General features: G+C 36.5%; 1 protein-coding gene across 1 annotated transcript in view; it reads right to left on the bottom strand.

Annotated features, from left to right (window-relative positions):
• Dnah6 (dynein axonemal heavy chain 6) overlaps positions 1-14,288 on the bottom strand; it is a 205,335-nt gene that overhangs the window by 136,045 nt on the left and 55,002 nt on the right. Inside the window, exons 16-20 of the mRNA XM_010635241.2 lie at positions 12,562-12,690; positions 7,207-7,320; positions 5,908-6,051; positions 1,620-1,832; positions 840-932 (exon numbers count right to left, since the gene is read on the bottom strand). Of these exons, the coding sequence (XP_010633543.1) occupies positions 840-932; positions 1,620-1,832; positions 5,908-6,051; positions 7,207-7,320; positions 12,562-12,690 (693 nt within the window). The remainder of the gene's footprint in view (positions 1-839; positions 933-1,619; positions 1,833-5,907; positions 6,052-7,206; positions 7,321-12,561; positions 12,691-14,288) is intronic.

The raw sequence follows: 14,288 nt of genomic DNA, 5'->3' as shown, positions 1-14,288 counted from the left end.
GAAAACACAAATTTAAAAACCTTTAAATTTTTATCAGTACATGTTTGCAGTATGGGATGATTACATTTATTATGGGGATTTGGTACACACACAACACATCTTAATTCTTTTTACATCTTGAGAGCAGAAGTCTTGTCACGTGACATACTGACTGCTCTTCACTTTGAATTTGTTCTCCCATCAACTACTTGGAATGATATCTGGCCTGGCTCTTCCAACCTACACCTGGAAAAGCCATTTTATCTCCAATTCTGGCCTGGATACATTCTTAGGCTACCATTTTGCCTGTGAAGTTAGGGTATGTGATTCAGCTTCCTTTGCTAAACAAAGGTGCCTTTAAATTTTAAGTGACTAAGATTAAACACGTTGCTTTTATTTATCTTGTCACTAAAGCGTGACTGTCTAATCTCAACAGTTAAAATGAATTTAACTGCTTAGTGTGCATAAACATGAAATGCTCATCCTTATTCCTTTGCTTCATTTAAGTGGTTTGAAGCCTTTTATTTCTCTTCAGTGTCTCGTAGGTCCCAACTTGAAGGCCCAACATGTCTTGGTCAACCTAGGAACAATTCTCTAATCACTTTACCCATAAACTGTCTCATAAATCCTTCCACTATAGGGCTGTAACTCTTCAGTGTATGTCATTTTTATTGCTTTGCTAAATATTTCATGTATAAGCATTCACGTCAGTTATCCATGTTTATATCTTGCTTTTCAAACTAAATTTTTTTTCTTGCTCAGTAACTTATATTTCAGTTCATCATTTCAATCTCTCACAGAAGATTTAGAAAGTAAGGTTGGGACTTTTACCATAAATAATCAGTGGCCAAGTTACCTACCTGTATGTCGTCTGTGCCACCCAGGATAAATACGTCTTTGGAGTCACGAAGAGTCAGAACGACAAATTCGGTTGTTTTCCAAGAATCTTCCACCTTAGAAATAATTCAGGCCTTAGGAAATCCAAATTCTTTTGTGCTTAGGTAAGCATTAAGTATATATGGAATAAGTGAAAACTCTATCCCATTTTCCTCCTTACTGACCTTAAAATTTTAAAAATCCTTTTCTTTATTAAATGACATTTTCTTAATTGTATTTGACTAATCTTAATACATGTAAGTAAATTGTGATAATTTAATGTGTATTTCCTACCATTTCATGTTTTGAGTGAAAGAAATAAAATTATTTTCTTCTAGGTGAGTGGTAGCTGTGCATGCATTTTTAGGGTAAAGAGATACTATTAAAAGTACGAAAGTCTTCATGCATTTGGAAACATTTAATGCAACTGTACCTTGGAAAAGTGTATTTTGGTTTAAACGATCTTTTTGGTATGGAGTTCTTTATAAACACATGCACATTTCAGACCTTATTGCTCTCAAGTTCTTATTGGGCTATGAGATAGGCAGAAAGAAGAAATATATAGAGGTAATAATAATAATAATAATAAGAATAATAATAATAAACGCAAGGAAACAACAGAGGAATGACTGATAATGAAAAGGTGCAAGTTGTAATGATAAAAAATTGCATGCAAATAATGAAAAGCTGGTAATTTTCATGTTAAATCTGAAAATTTCTACATTCTATAGTTTTCAGAACAAGTATACATTTTTCAGATATACCTTTTTAAGAATTGTTTCTAAGGCAGCTTCTCCAGAAGCCTGTCCAGATATGTCCTGGATTTCTTGGCCATATTCAAAAACATGTAGCTCTGAGAGCCTCTCCAAGGTTAATGGAATTTCAGAGTCCAGCAGGGAAGCATTGATGGTGTGTTCAATTGCTGCCCAATGTCTAGGCTTCAAAGTTGGGTTCCTCAAGTCCATGATAACTGGAAGCTGGAAAACAAATACTCTCAGAGGCTTCATGCTTTTATCTTAAAAAGAACATGACTCAAGGCTTCTGCTTTCAATTTGTAAATGTAGAGTGCTGGAAAGAGCACCACTTATATCCTTACAACAAAGAATAATTTGGAGAAACTGCAAATTAATGACTTTTATGAGCCCTTTAGAAAAGTAAATTTTTAGGGCAAGCGACTCAAAATTTGGGGAAAATTGATGCAAGTTTCTTCACAGAGGGAAACAGTAACTAAGAATTTGCTTATCTGCAAAAGATTCTGTATGGTTACAGATAAGCTGGTAAGAAGATTGAGTTAAATTTTAAAAAATTTCTAAAGATTGTGGGATAGTGTAAAAAGGTAAAGTTTTCAGTCCTACAAATAAAGGGGTATTGACAGAAAAGATTATACAGAATTCCAGGAAAGCCTCCTTTATGGTGTTGACCAGTAGAGGGAAACGATGACCATTATGGGAACGCTAAGCAACCCATATCTCCTTGCTCTCTGATGGATCAAAATCTGTGATGTGCAGAAAAGAGCAACAAATACTGTGATGTTCGGCCACTGATGATAATTCATTGCAGATATGCATAACTGGAAAAATGGAAATGGAATGGTCTAAAAAAATTGATCTCTTGGATGACGGACATCCAAGGGCAGGATGGGTGGAGGATGGAGGTTGGAGGATGGAGGAGGGCAGGAGCACCTATGAAGATCAGAATTCTGAAAACCAGGGACAGAGCGCCTTGCTAAGATAGAGGCCTAACTAGAATATGAATGATGCTTATTCTTACCAGGCAAATGAGCACTGAGTAAAAATAAAAGTGATACTATACAACTAGTAAGTCTTATAACTAAAACAATATAACAACAATACAAAAAAAACTATAAATGAATATCCCTTGTGAATATAGGCATAAAATTTCCAGGGCTGGGGATTTAGCTCTGTGGTGCCATGGCTGCCTTGCAAACACAAGGTCCTGAGTTTAACCCCTTGTACCAAAAGAAAAAAGAAAAAAAATCTAAAAAAAAATTAGTAAATTGAGTACAGACTTTATATCATGACCTGAATGGATTCATATCAAGAATTTAAGCTTGGTTTAATGTTTGAAAATTGATAAATGTAAAAATATTACTAGACTAAAGAAGAAAGAAAAAACATATCAGTATAGAAACAAAATTGGTAAAATTCGACACTCATACATAATGAAAATTCTCAGCAAGCTAGGAATAAAATTACCTTATACAAATATAAAGCGCTTTTAAAGAAACTTCAACTAACATCATTCCTAAAAAAGATGGAATATTTCTAATTTCAAGAAAATGACAAGGGTGTCTGCTTTTACCACCACTATTAATACTATGCAAGAAATCTTGGCTACAGCAATAAAATAAGAAAGGGGAAATAAAAGCAATACAGATTGTGAAGGAAGAAACAAAACTTGCCTCTATTCACAGTTAGCATGTTTTTTTTTTAAAAAAAGAACAATTTGTGAAACCAAAAATTTGCATAACACACAATTTACAAACTTAAACATAAGATTTGATGGACTCCAGCACACTGACAGAGTTGTACAAGCACAACCACAATCAAAGTTAGGTCATTTTTGCCATCCCAAATCCAAATGCTCCCTACTAATCATCATTTACCAAATCTCTCCCCCTAAATCTACATAATCGCTGAGCTACTCTCTATCTTCACGGAACCATGGTTTTTAACACAAAATTTCCAAAGAATATGCAAAAAGAATTTTAAGATTAAAAAACGAGTTAAATAAGATCACAGGATATAAGATCTCATAAGCAAAGGTCAAGGGTATTCCTCTACATCCACAATGAATAGTAGGAATTTGGTGTTGGATAACACCAAAAATAAATTAATTAAGCATTGATCTGGCAAAATATCTCTACTCTGCAGAATCTCAACGCTGAAAAATTTAAAACTCTAATGAAATAAATCAAAGAAGATCTAAGTAAATGGTGACATACACTAGTAATAGATTGGAAAATTCATTCTTGTTGAGATGTTAGTTTTGCTCAAATTGCTTTATAGGTTTAACACAATCCCAATAACAATCCTGGCAATTTTTTGTAGATGGTGAGAAGTTAAATGTAAGATGTACATAGAAAGACAAATGAATTAGAGTGGACAAAGCAATTGTAAAAAGAAAGAACAAAAATAGAGGACTTATACTACTTGATTTCAAGACTTGCTAGTTATAGTAATCCATGCAATGTGGTACTAACAAAAAAGAGACCTATAGAACCATAAGCCAAGTAAAGTCCAGAAAAAGACTAAACATCTGACTTTTGCAAAGTTGCAAAGGTGCTGTGATGGAGAAAGGGTAGTCCTTTCAAATACTGGTGCTGAAACAAATTGGATACAGATGTAAGAGGAATTCCTTGTCATATATCTCATATTTTATGCAAAAGTTAACTCAAAATAGATCATGTACTAACAGATAGGAAGAAAAAATCTGTGTATTTCTCTGGTTTGTCAAAAAGTGTTTGGGTGCTACACTAAAGGCTTGATCTATAAAAGAAAAGAATTAAAATTGTACTTTATTCAAAATAAATCTTTTGCTCTGTGAAAGTCACTGTACAGTGATTAAGAAGCAAGCCACTGACTAGTAGAAAATATTTTTAAGTTATTATTTGAAAAAAGCATTTATGTCCAGAATACATGGGTAACTCTTAAAACTCAATTATAACAAAACAAACAACTCAATTAAAAATAGCCAAAAGACCTCAACAAACACTTCATTAAAGAACATAGAAAGATGGCAAATAGAATATGAAAAGATGTTCATCGTCATTAGTCATTGGAAAAATGCAAATCATGACCATTATGAGATATTACTATATATCCAGGAGAATGGTTAAAATTAAAACAAAACAAAACAAACTCTCTCACAATAACAACTGCTGGTGAGGATGAGAGAAATTGGAATTCTTATACATTACTGGTGCGAAACCAAACTGGCAGCTTCATATTAAGTTTGACATACACTTATAATACAACCTCGCAACAAACTAGTTATTTATTCATTTGAATTGGTGACTCATACTCACACAAAAAGTTGTTTGTGACTGTTTATAGCAGACTCACTGATAATTACTAAAAGCTAGAAGGAACTCCGAGGTCATTCAGCAGGTGAATACACAAGCTGTATCTATGCAATGGAGTAGTGTTCAGCAATAAAAAGAAACTATTGGCTCGTGATAACATGGAGGTGTATGATATTAGTGCACTGGACACATGATTCTACCCATTTGTAAAAACCCACAGGACCGCATACTGCAAAAGTGATTTTTATTGTACACTCGCTGGAAAAAACCTTCCTATTCCAAGGGAACTGAAGATGGAATGCAGACAGCGATGAATGCATCTGTTCACAATTGTGTGGCATAACTGCCTGGAAAGCAACAAGGAAGAAAGAGGCTGATTTATGTAACTGGGAAAGTGTTTCAATTAAGTACCATATGGAAAAAACATTCTATTCAAGAGCAAAATGTCTGCTCATCGTGCCTGAAGTTTTGCTTACCTTTCTTCCCTGTGTCTCTCTTTAGTTCCTTATCTTAAAAACAAAACCCGAGAACTTCTGAAAGGATAACGTAATTTTCCTTTTCTTATGAATTTCAAGCACTCAATAGTGATGGTTTCAAAGAGCCAGCCTTGCTGCCCGCCTTTCTAACCTTCTTCCCATCACGGGCGACTGTAAAACGCCACAGTCCTGTGACGCAGCGGAACCAAGGGACAGGGCCTCCCTCACCTCATCTGGCTGCCTAAGAGCTGAACGGGTCAGTGCCTTGGCATGAGACATGTATCCATTCTCTGTCTGCACTATTTCCCCTGCCCTTGGGAAACTCTTACTCTGAACGGCCCAGCCCGTCTAACCAAGGAATTCAATTGCTTGACCCGACCAGCTAGAGATAGGGATGCAGCCTATGATACCAGGAAAATAAATCTGACCGTTCTTTTTTCTGCAAAGTAGTGTAACATAACCAGTCATATTCCTGACTTTGGTCTCATTAGTATTGATTAAGAGCTCATTAATCATTTCTACAAACTTTACCTTTTCTTTCATTTTCTCCACATTGATTTTGAGCTGGGGTACGACATTGTTGGGTGGTAAACCTTTTTCTAATTGAGTCACAAATTTGGCATATTTAGAAACCTGACTGTTTAGGACTTCTGTATCCAGGCAGTCAAATTTGGACTGTTAAATAAAACAAAAAAAGTTAAAACATACGAGAAAGACCAATATGATAAAAACCAAGATTGAAATATTAAACAAGTGTTTACTTTACTCAAAATTATCTAGCACTTAAATGGATAATCCAAATCAACTCTATTCTTTTAATAGATTACTTATTTACAAATAGCTCTATATTATTAAAATTGTTAATAATGTATATGTATCATGTTTATTCTTCTCATATGTTTGTCTCCTTCATTATCAAACGCTTGTTTGTAATCTTTGGACTTTATTCCTGAGGGTCAAATCTTGTAGTCTCCCACAGAGAAAAACAGCTATTTTTTACTCTTGCTACCTAGAAATTTCCAATAATACATGTAATACAAATGTTTTCAAGATGTACTCCTAATACACACATATATACGTAGGGGAAGAACAAAAAGAAAAGAAAATTCTTTGGACTTTATTCCTGAGGGTCAAATCTTGTAGTCTCCCACAGAGAAAAACAGCTATTTTTTACTCTTGCTACCTAGAAATTTCCAATAATACATGTAATACAAATGTTTTCAAGATGTACTCCTAATACACACATATATACGTAGGGGAAGAACAAAAAGGGAAAAGAAAAGAATGTGAGAGAATGAAAAGATGAATATAAAGTGTTTGTAGATGGGGAGGGGAGGAGGGGGTGAAGGGAGGGCAGAGGTAAGGGGAAAAAATGAGAATCAAGACTTGTCATGTAGAGGTACATGATCCCAATAATGAATGTAACTGTACTGTATCCCTAAAATGTACCAATAAACTCAATAAAATTAAAAAAAAATCCTATAATTCTCAAGAACACTGGAGGGTATTATGCTAACTTTGTGTTGAGAAGTCCTAAAGCAGTTAGGTGTCATGTGACATTACCCTCTGCTGCTTTTATCACAGCCGTCTTAAACTGTGGACTGAAGAACCCTGCTTCACAAGAATACTTTCTGCTCTGCAGCATTTAGCAATGGAAAGACTTTTTTGTGTTTTGCTGGAAGACAGATAAAAATCCCTGTAAACTTATAACTACGTTTTTTTATTGACATTAAAAGCACGCCAGCTCGCCAAAAATTATAATATATATCATGAGGACTTTTACATTTACTGATACAAAAATAATTCATTAATTGAAAGCTTCTTTTCTACCTTTGACCATTCTTGTTGAAGTTTATCCCAGTCTGTTAAGGAATCCCACAGCAATTGTTTGAGCTTCAGCTCAGCACTAACTTCTTCCAAAGCTTCAAAGTTGGATACTTCGACCTTTAAAAATACAACAAACAAAAGGTACTGCTTAGTTTTCAGATACAAAGACCTTATGTTGTTTTTCTGTTAGTAATTCTTTTTATTCCCCCCTTTCTGGTACCAGGGATTGAACTAGTAATCTTGATGTAGTTACTATGTGGCAGAAACTGGATCCTAAATAGGGAAAGAAATCTCCTTTGCTTCACATTCCCTTCTGGCTTGCAAGTTTTCTGCTCAGAAGTCAAGCGATAGTCTTATGGCAGATCCTTGTACATTACAAATCACATTTCTTTCTTTTTTTTTTCTCATTGAGCTTATTGGTACATTTTAGGTATACAGTACAGTTACATTTATCATTGGGATCTCATACCTTTACATGACAGATCTTGGTTCTCTTTTTTTCCCCAAACCCCTGCCCTCCCTTCACCCCCTTCACCCTCCTCTATTTACAAAGACTTTGTTTCCATTTTTTTCCTTGTCTCATATTTTCCCCCCTCTTTCCTTTTCCCTACATATTCCACTTCCCCCACACCCTCAGACCTTTTCTTCTCATTTCACATTGTCAGTTATACAATTTGGATCTTATTTAAACTTAGCTTTTCACACCAGGGAAACTGTTCGGTATTTACACATCTTATTTATTTCATTTAAGAGTGTGGCCTCAATATGCCTCCATTTTCCTATGAATAATTATACTTTATCATTCTTTATGGCTGAGTAGTACTCCACTTTATAGAAAAACCATATCTTCTTTATCCAGTCTACAACTGATGGGCAATTGGGCTGTTTCCAAGTTTTAGCTATTACAAACTGTGCCGCTATAAACATGGGTTTGCATATATCACTGTGGTATGATTCTTTTACTTCTTTTGGAAAGATATCCAGCAGAGGGATAGCTGGATCAAATGGGACTTTCAATCCTAGTTGTTTAAGGTGTCTCCATATTGATTTCCACTGTGGTTGCACCAGTCTGCATTCCCACCCTCTATGACGAAGGGTTCCTTTCTTCCCACAGCCCCATCAGCATTAGTTATTGGTTGATTTCTTGGATAACAGTCATTCTTTCTGGGGTGAGGTGGAATCTTAGTGTTGTTTTCATCTGCATCTCTCAAATGACCAGTGATGTTGAACACTTTTTCATATATTTACTTGATGCTTTTATTTTGTGTCTGTTAATTTCAGATGCCCATTTTTGAATCGGGTCTTTATATTTGGGGGGCTGATTTTTTTTTTGAGTTCTTTATATATTCTAGATAGTAGTCCTTTGTCTGAGGAGCAGCTGGTAAAATTTTTTTTTCCCACACTGTAGGTTGTCTTTTAGTACTGTTGATGATTTCTTTTGCAGTGCAGAAGCTTTTTAATAAGATGAGATCCCAGTTGTTGTTTCTTTCTGCTAGTTCCCATGCTACTGAGGATTTGCTCATAAAGTCTTCCTATGCCAGTGTCTTCAAGAGTTCTGCCGAACTTATTTTCCAGCAAGTTCAGTGTTTCTGTTTTAATATTTAGATATCCACTTGGATTTTAGTTTAATGCATGGTGAAAGATAAGGGTCTAGATTTAATCTTTTGCAGGTTGAGATCCAGCTTTTCTAACACCATTTATTAAAGAGGCTATCTTTCCTCCAGTGAGGATGGTTGGCTCCTTTGTCAAAGATGAGGTAGCTGAGTACATCTGGAGTTGTTTCTGTATCTTTCAATCTATTCTACAGATCCTCAGGTCTTTTTCTTTGCCAGTGCCATGCTGTTTTTATCACAGTGGCTTTGTAGGATAGTTTCAAATTGGGAATTGTTACACCTGCTGCCATGTCTCTGTTGCCTAGGATGGCTTTTGCTATTCTAGGTCTCTTCTGGTGTCAAATTAATTTTTGGATTATTTTCTCTAGTTCTGTGAAATATACTGTTGGAATTTTAATTGGTATTGCATTGAATCTGTATAGCAGTTTTGGTAGTATAGCCATTTTCACTATATTGATTCTTCCTACCCAGTAGCAGGGGAAATCTTTCTATTTTCTTATATCCTCTTCGATCTCTTTTTTCAGAGTGCTGTAGTTCTCAGTGTAGAGGCCTTTTTCTCCTTCATTAGATTGATTCCAGATACTTCATTTTTTTGGATGCTACTGTGAAAGGAATTGTTTCCCTAATTTCTCTCTCAGTGAGTCTGTTATTTGCGTACAAAAAGGCTATTATAAATCACATTTCTTTTGCTGCTTTCAAAATTCTTTGTCTTTGATTTTGACACTTTAATTATCATGTATTGATATGTGGACATCATTGGATTCATATTGTTTGGAAAGTTTTGGGCTTTTAATGTCTTGATTTCTATCCTATTCCCATTTGAGAAATTATAGCACCATTATTTTTTAAAATAAACTTTCTGCTTTGTTCTTTCTCTTCTTGGGATTATGATTATTTTGTTTGCTTTTTCTTTTCTTGGTACTGGGGATCAAACTCGGGATCTCACCCTTGCAAGGCAAGGGGTGGCATCACTGAGCTAAATCCCTGGCTCTCTGCTTGGGATTTGTATAATATGTATATTGGTCTGCTAAAGGATATTGTATAAGTGCCTTAAGCCTTCTTCAGTCTCTTAATTTTTTTTTCTGCTGACTGGATAATTTTAAGCAATCTAATCGAGTACATGCATTCCATCTTTTTCTTGATTAAATTTGCTGTCAAACTCTTCTAGTGAGCTATTGTACTTCTTAGCTCTGAAATTTTGGATTATTTTTAATACATATATTTTTCTATCTCTCCGTTCAACTGTTCACTTTGTTCATGCAACATTTTTGTTAAACATATTTATGATTGTTTTAAATTCTTTGTCAAGTAATAAGCCTCCACTTCTTTAGAGTCAGTTTCTGGAGGCTTAAATTTGTTGCTTTGTTGGGATGATGTCTATCACTAAAAAACAGCCTCCTCTCCTAATCTTTACATCTGTCTGTGTATAGGGGAAGACTTTTACCAATCACCCAGCTAAAGATGCTGGGGGCTGTTCAAATCTTTTCTGTGGATGTGTCTTCTCTGGACTTGTGCATATAAATTGCTAATTAGAGGGGCTCTGCAAGTTTCTTTTTTCAGGAGTTCATAATCTCTGACTTCTTTTGTTGATGTCTATTTTCTATGCTGTGGGTTCTTTGAGGCAATAGGTATATTTCCTAGCTTTTTGCTTTTGAAGGCACCACTGCCCACATATTGAGAGTCCTGGCAATGCTGTGAGATGGGGAAGACAGAAAGCAGTGTCTTGGAAAGCACCCCACAGGTCTGATCTTGGATGTATGTTTCAGCCTTCATTTTCCCTCCCCAGAGGGAAGCTAGAAGCTCTGAGTCTCTGGATACTATAATGAGTGTGTATTTGTTGAAATCATTGCCTTTGTTTTCAGCAGCCTCCAAGCATCTAGAGTATGCCGAGTCTGGCCAGCACTCAGGTGACACAGAAGCTCGTTTCTTGGTCAGCCTCCCCCTCACACCACTGCATGCCTGGAATGTTGTGTGAACTCTACAAATCTTTCCCACTATAGAGAGAAGCTGGGATTTGGGTGTTTTTGCCCATTCATTCTGTGCTGACTCTCGAGGGGAGAGGCTGCGGCCAGCGAATGTGCACTAGTGCAAACATTTGCTTTTGTTTTCAGGGGCTCCCAAGCTGGGGCCTTTTTTTTGTCCATGCTCAAATCTAGGTAGGACAGAAAGTAGTTTCTCAGACAGCCTCCTGGAAAGCCAGAATGCTATACATACCACACAACTCTCTTTCCCTCCTCAGGGAGAAGCTGGCAACTTCTTCCTAACCATGGGGTGTGCTGGGGACAGTGATTAGAGAGACAGTACATGAATTATCCTACTGGCTCCCATGCAGCTGGTTTCAAATGTGCCCAGTATATGGGAGATGCTCAACATCTCTGTATTACTACTTCTTCCTCCTCCTCCTCCTCTTCCTCTTCTTCTTTCTTTCTTTTTTTTTTTTTTTTGGTACCGGAGATCAAACTCAGGACATTGCACTTGCAAGGCAGGTGGAGGAACCACCATTGAGCTAAATCCCCGGCTCTGTATTCCTTCTAAAGAAACAGACCAGTGTATTGTTAAATCCGTGTTGAACACAGGGTAAAGGAAAGTTCAGGGCTTCACACACTGTCATCTTGCTGACATTAAGACTCAGGGTGTGGCCACCTGTTGGATGTTTTCACGAAGCTGTGTTTTCCCCATACTCACTCATTTCTCCTCCATGCCTTCTCACAGGTCAGTCAGTGCAGGCTGGGAATGACTTTAAACTCTGGTTTTCTCCCCCACAAGTCTCCTACCTCAAGTTTTAGATCAGCCTCACTGCCTGGTATCAAGCTTATTGTTTTTCAGATTGCTCTCCTAAGCCCTGGCCTCCAGAGTGGACAGCACATGGGATCACATCCTGGCCATTCATCTGGAACTCTGGAAAACAGGTGCTTTCCCATGTGAGGTCAGACACACTTCTCCAAGACTCGGGAGACCGACAGTGTCCTCATTACTAGTAGCATTCTGGCCTTTACCATAGAAATCATTTTCTTTTCTGTTCTTTATAAAAGCTGTTTGATGCTCTTACACCTCTTCCCCTTTGCTCCTCCTACTTTTTTTCCAAATACATCTTTTAGCCTTCAGTTTTACCTTTTTGGGTCCATTTATTCTCTGGCTTAGTTTAGGACCTCTTCTTTCTTTAAATTAGCATATCAAACCAGGGCAAATCTGGCAATATTCATGGAATTAGCACATATATTAATGCAAAAAGAAGCCTTAATCTTAGAAAAGATAGTGGTGCTTTAATTGACTACATTTAACAATATACATATATTTTAACATGGAGATTACATTTCCTTGTCTGATATTTTTCCATAATTCACAATTATCTTAAAAGGATATTTAATGTATGCTAATCTTTAAACACAGAAAAAGAAGGAACAATTTTGTATTTGGGATCATTCCTAGCACAGGGATTAGTACAAAGTGTTCCAAACACTGATTATTTACAGTCACCTTGTTTAAAGTGCTTACACATAAATGCCACTTCTATGTCCATATTTTCTTTTCTTTTATATTATTATTATTATTATTTTTGTTTTTTTGAGACGGGGTCTCACTCTGCAGTTCAGGCTGGCCTTGAACTCACTATATAGCCCAGGCTGGCCTTAAACTCATGATATTCCTCCTGCCTCAGCCTCCTGAGTGCTGGGATCACAGGTGTGTGCCACCACGCCTGGGCTATGTCCATATTTTAAAAACAGATGTGTTGCTCTGACATTACCTTGAAATTCTTCTGATAGGATTTATACTGAAAGGCACGTTTTTGAAGATCGTCTATAACATAATGCAGATCATTCAGTGTGACCTTGATTTTGTCTGGGTCAGCAGTAATATCCAGAATCTGTGGATCCTGTAAAATTAGGATTTTTTTGGTTAGGCATTCCTACTTTTTTATGAAGGTCAATTAAATTGAATTAATTCACAAACATTGTGAAAATCGATTTTTTCTAAATCTCTTTTGTCTCTGATTTTGAAACCGTGTTAAAATGGCTGCTTTTCTTGAATTTTGAATGCATGCATATACATTGTAAAAAAGCAGAGAGTTGAATAGAGAGATGACATAGGGATAACATTGCTTTTAAGTAGCATTTACTATATTCCCTCCCATCTGCTTTTATTACCTACACTTCTTCAACCGATATGACTTCTGGTAAGGAGAGGTCAATATAATAGGCAAGAGAAGATATGATATAAGGAAGATAAAGAGATGGAAGCCTTTTGAATTTTGAGAGGAAGTCTACAGATGGTTAGCAAAAATAAACTCAGTTTCCCCTACTATACTCTTACAAGATGCTTGCAGTTTTTCTTTATACACTAAAGCAAATGATCAGTTCTGCAGCAGATGATGGCTGAGTGTCCTCCACTTCAGTTCAGTTCTGGTATTGGGTCTACATGGCGATAGTGACACTGAAGGCTCAGTCCCAAGACTTCCTTCCTGCTTCAGATGCCAAATGTAAGATCCAGGTTGTTTACCTGTGCTTCCAATGGACTGGCTACATATGAGGGTTTCTATGACTCCCTCCTTAAGTTCAATTAATTTGCTATAGTTGCTCACAGAATTTAAGTAAATGCTTGCATTTACCAGTTTATTATAAAGCACATAATAGGTGAAAATGAAGAGATGCATAGGGTGTGGCGGTGGGCAGAGGTCACAGAGCTTCCACGCCTCTCCTGGGCCATAGCCCTCAGGGAACCTCCATGAGCTCTGCAAATCTTCTGTTTTTGTGGACACTCAATAAAAGCATGGACAACTGTGTTCAAATGTGATTGGGTCCCAGACTGAGTGAGAAACCAAGCAACACCTGCCCAGAGTTTTCTTGACCTTCATGCAGCGTTCCTTCCTCCCACATATGGGACAGGATCACTCTTTACATGTCTTGGCCAAGTCCAAGACACACATGAAAGGGAAGATCAGAGTATATTTTTAGCTTCTATATTCCACCTTGGGGAGGAGAAATAGTAGTTTCTATGGCCTGTCTTGTAAGTGAAAGGAGTGTAAGAGAAGACTAGAGAAAGACTGCTTTCTGAGGCATGGTTCAGAAGTTTAAAGCATCTTAACATTGTAATAAAAGATTGCCTTTCTCATTTATTGTATTACAGTTGTTTCAAAGCTCCTTTGGGAGCCAAGGTCAAAATGACAGGTACTTTAATTTGATTGTTTGGGTCATTTAGGAAATAACTATGCTAAGGGAGTTGTGAAATCAGGAACTTTACACAAATATATATATATATATATATATATAATATACAACATATATATTATGTATAATATGCGGAATATATGTATCTCCTAGTATTACAAAGAGGAATACAGAAAATGAAGAATAGGAATGTCAAAGCACATGTCTTCTGGATGACATGTGGGTTTAAAACTCCAGTGATTGGGAATAGAATAGTAGTTCAGAAGCAAAGTATAAGCACAGAACTGTTTGTGGAGAAGCTGAGAAA

The sequence above is a fragment of the Fukomys damarensis genome, unplaced genomic scaffold (genome assembly GCF_012274545.1).
Source record: "Fukomys damarensis isolate Sample0158 unplaced genomic scaffold, DMR_v1.0_HiC HiC_scaffold_2, whole genome shotgun sequence".
NCBI classification, from domain to species: domain Eukaryota; kingdom Metazoa; phylum Chordata; class Mammalia; order Rodentia; family Bathyergidae; genus Fukomys; species Fukomys damarensis.
Note: the sequence above shows the minus strand (reverse complement) of the source record. Positions and strands in the feature narration are given on the sequence as shown.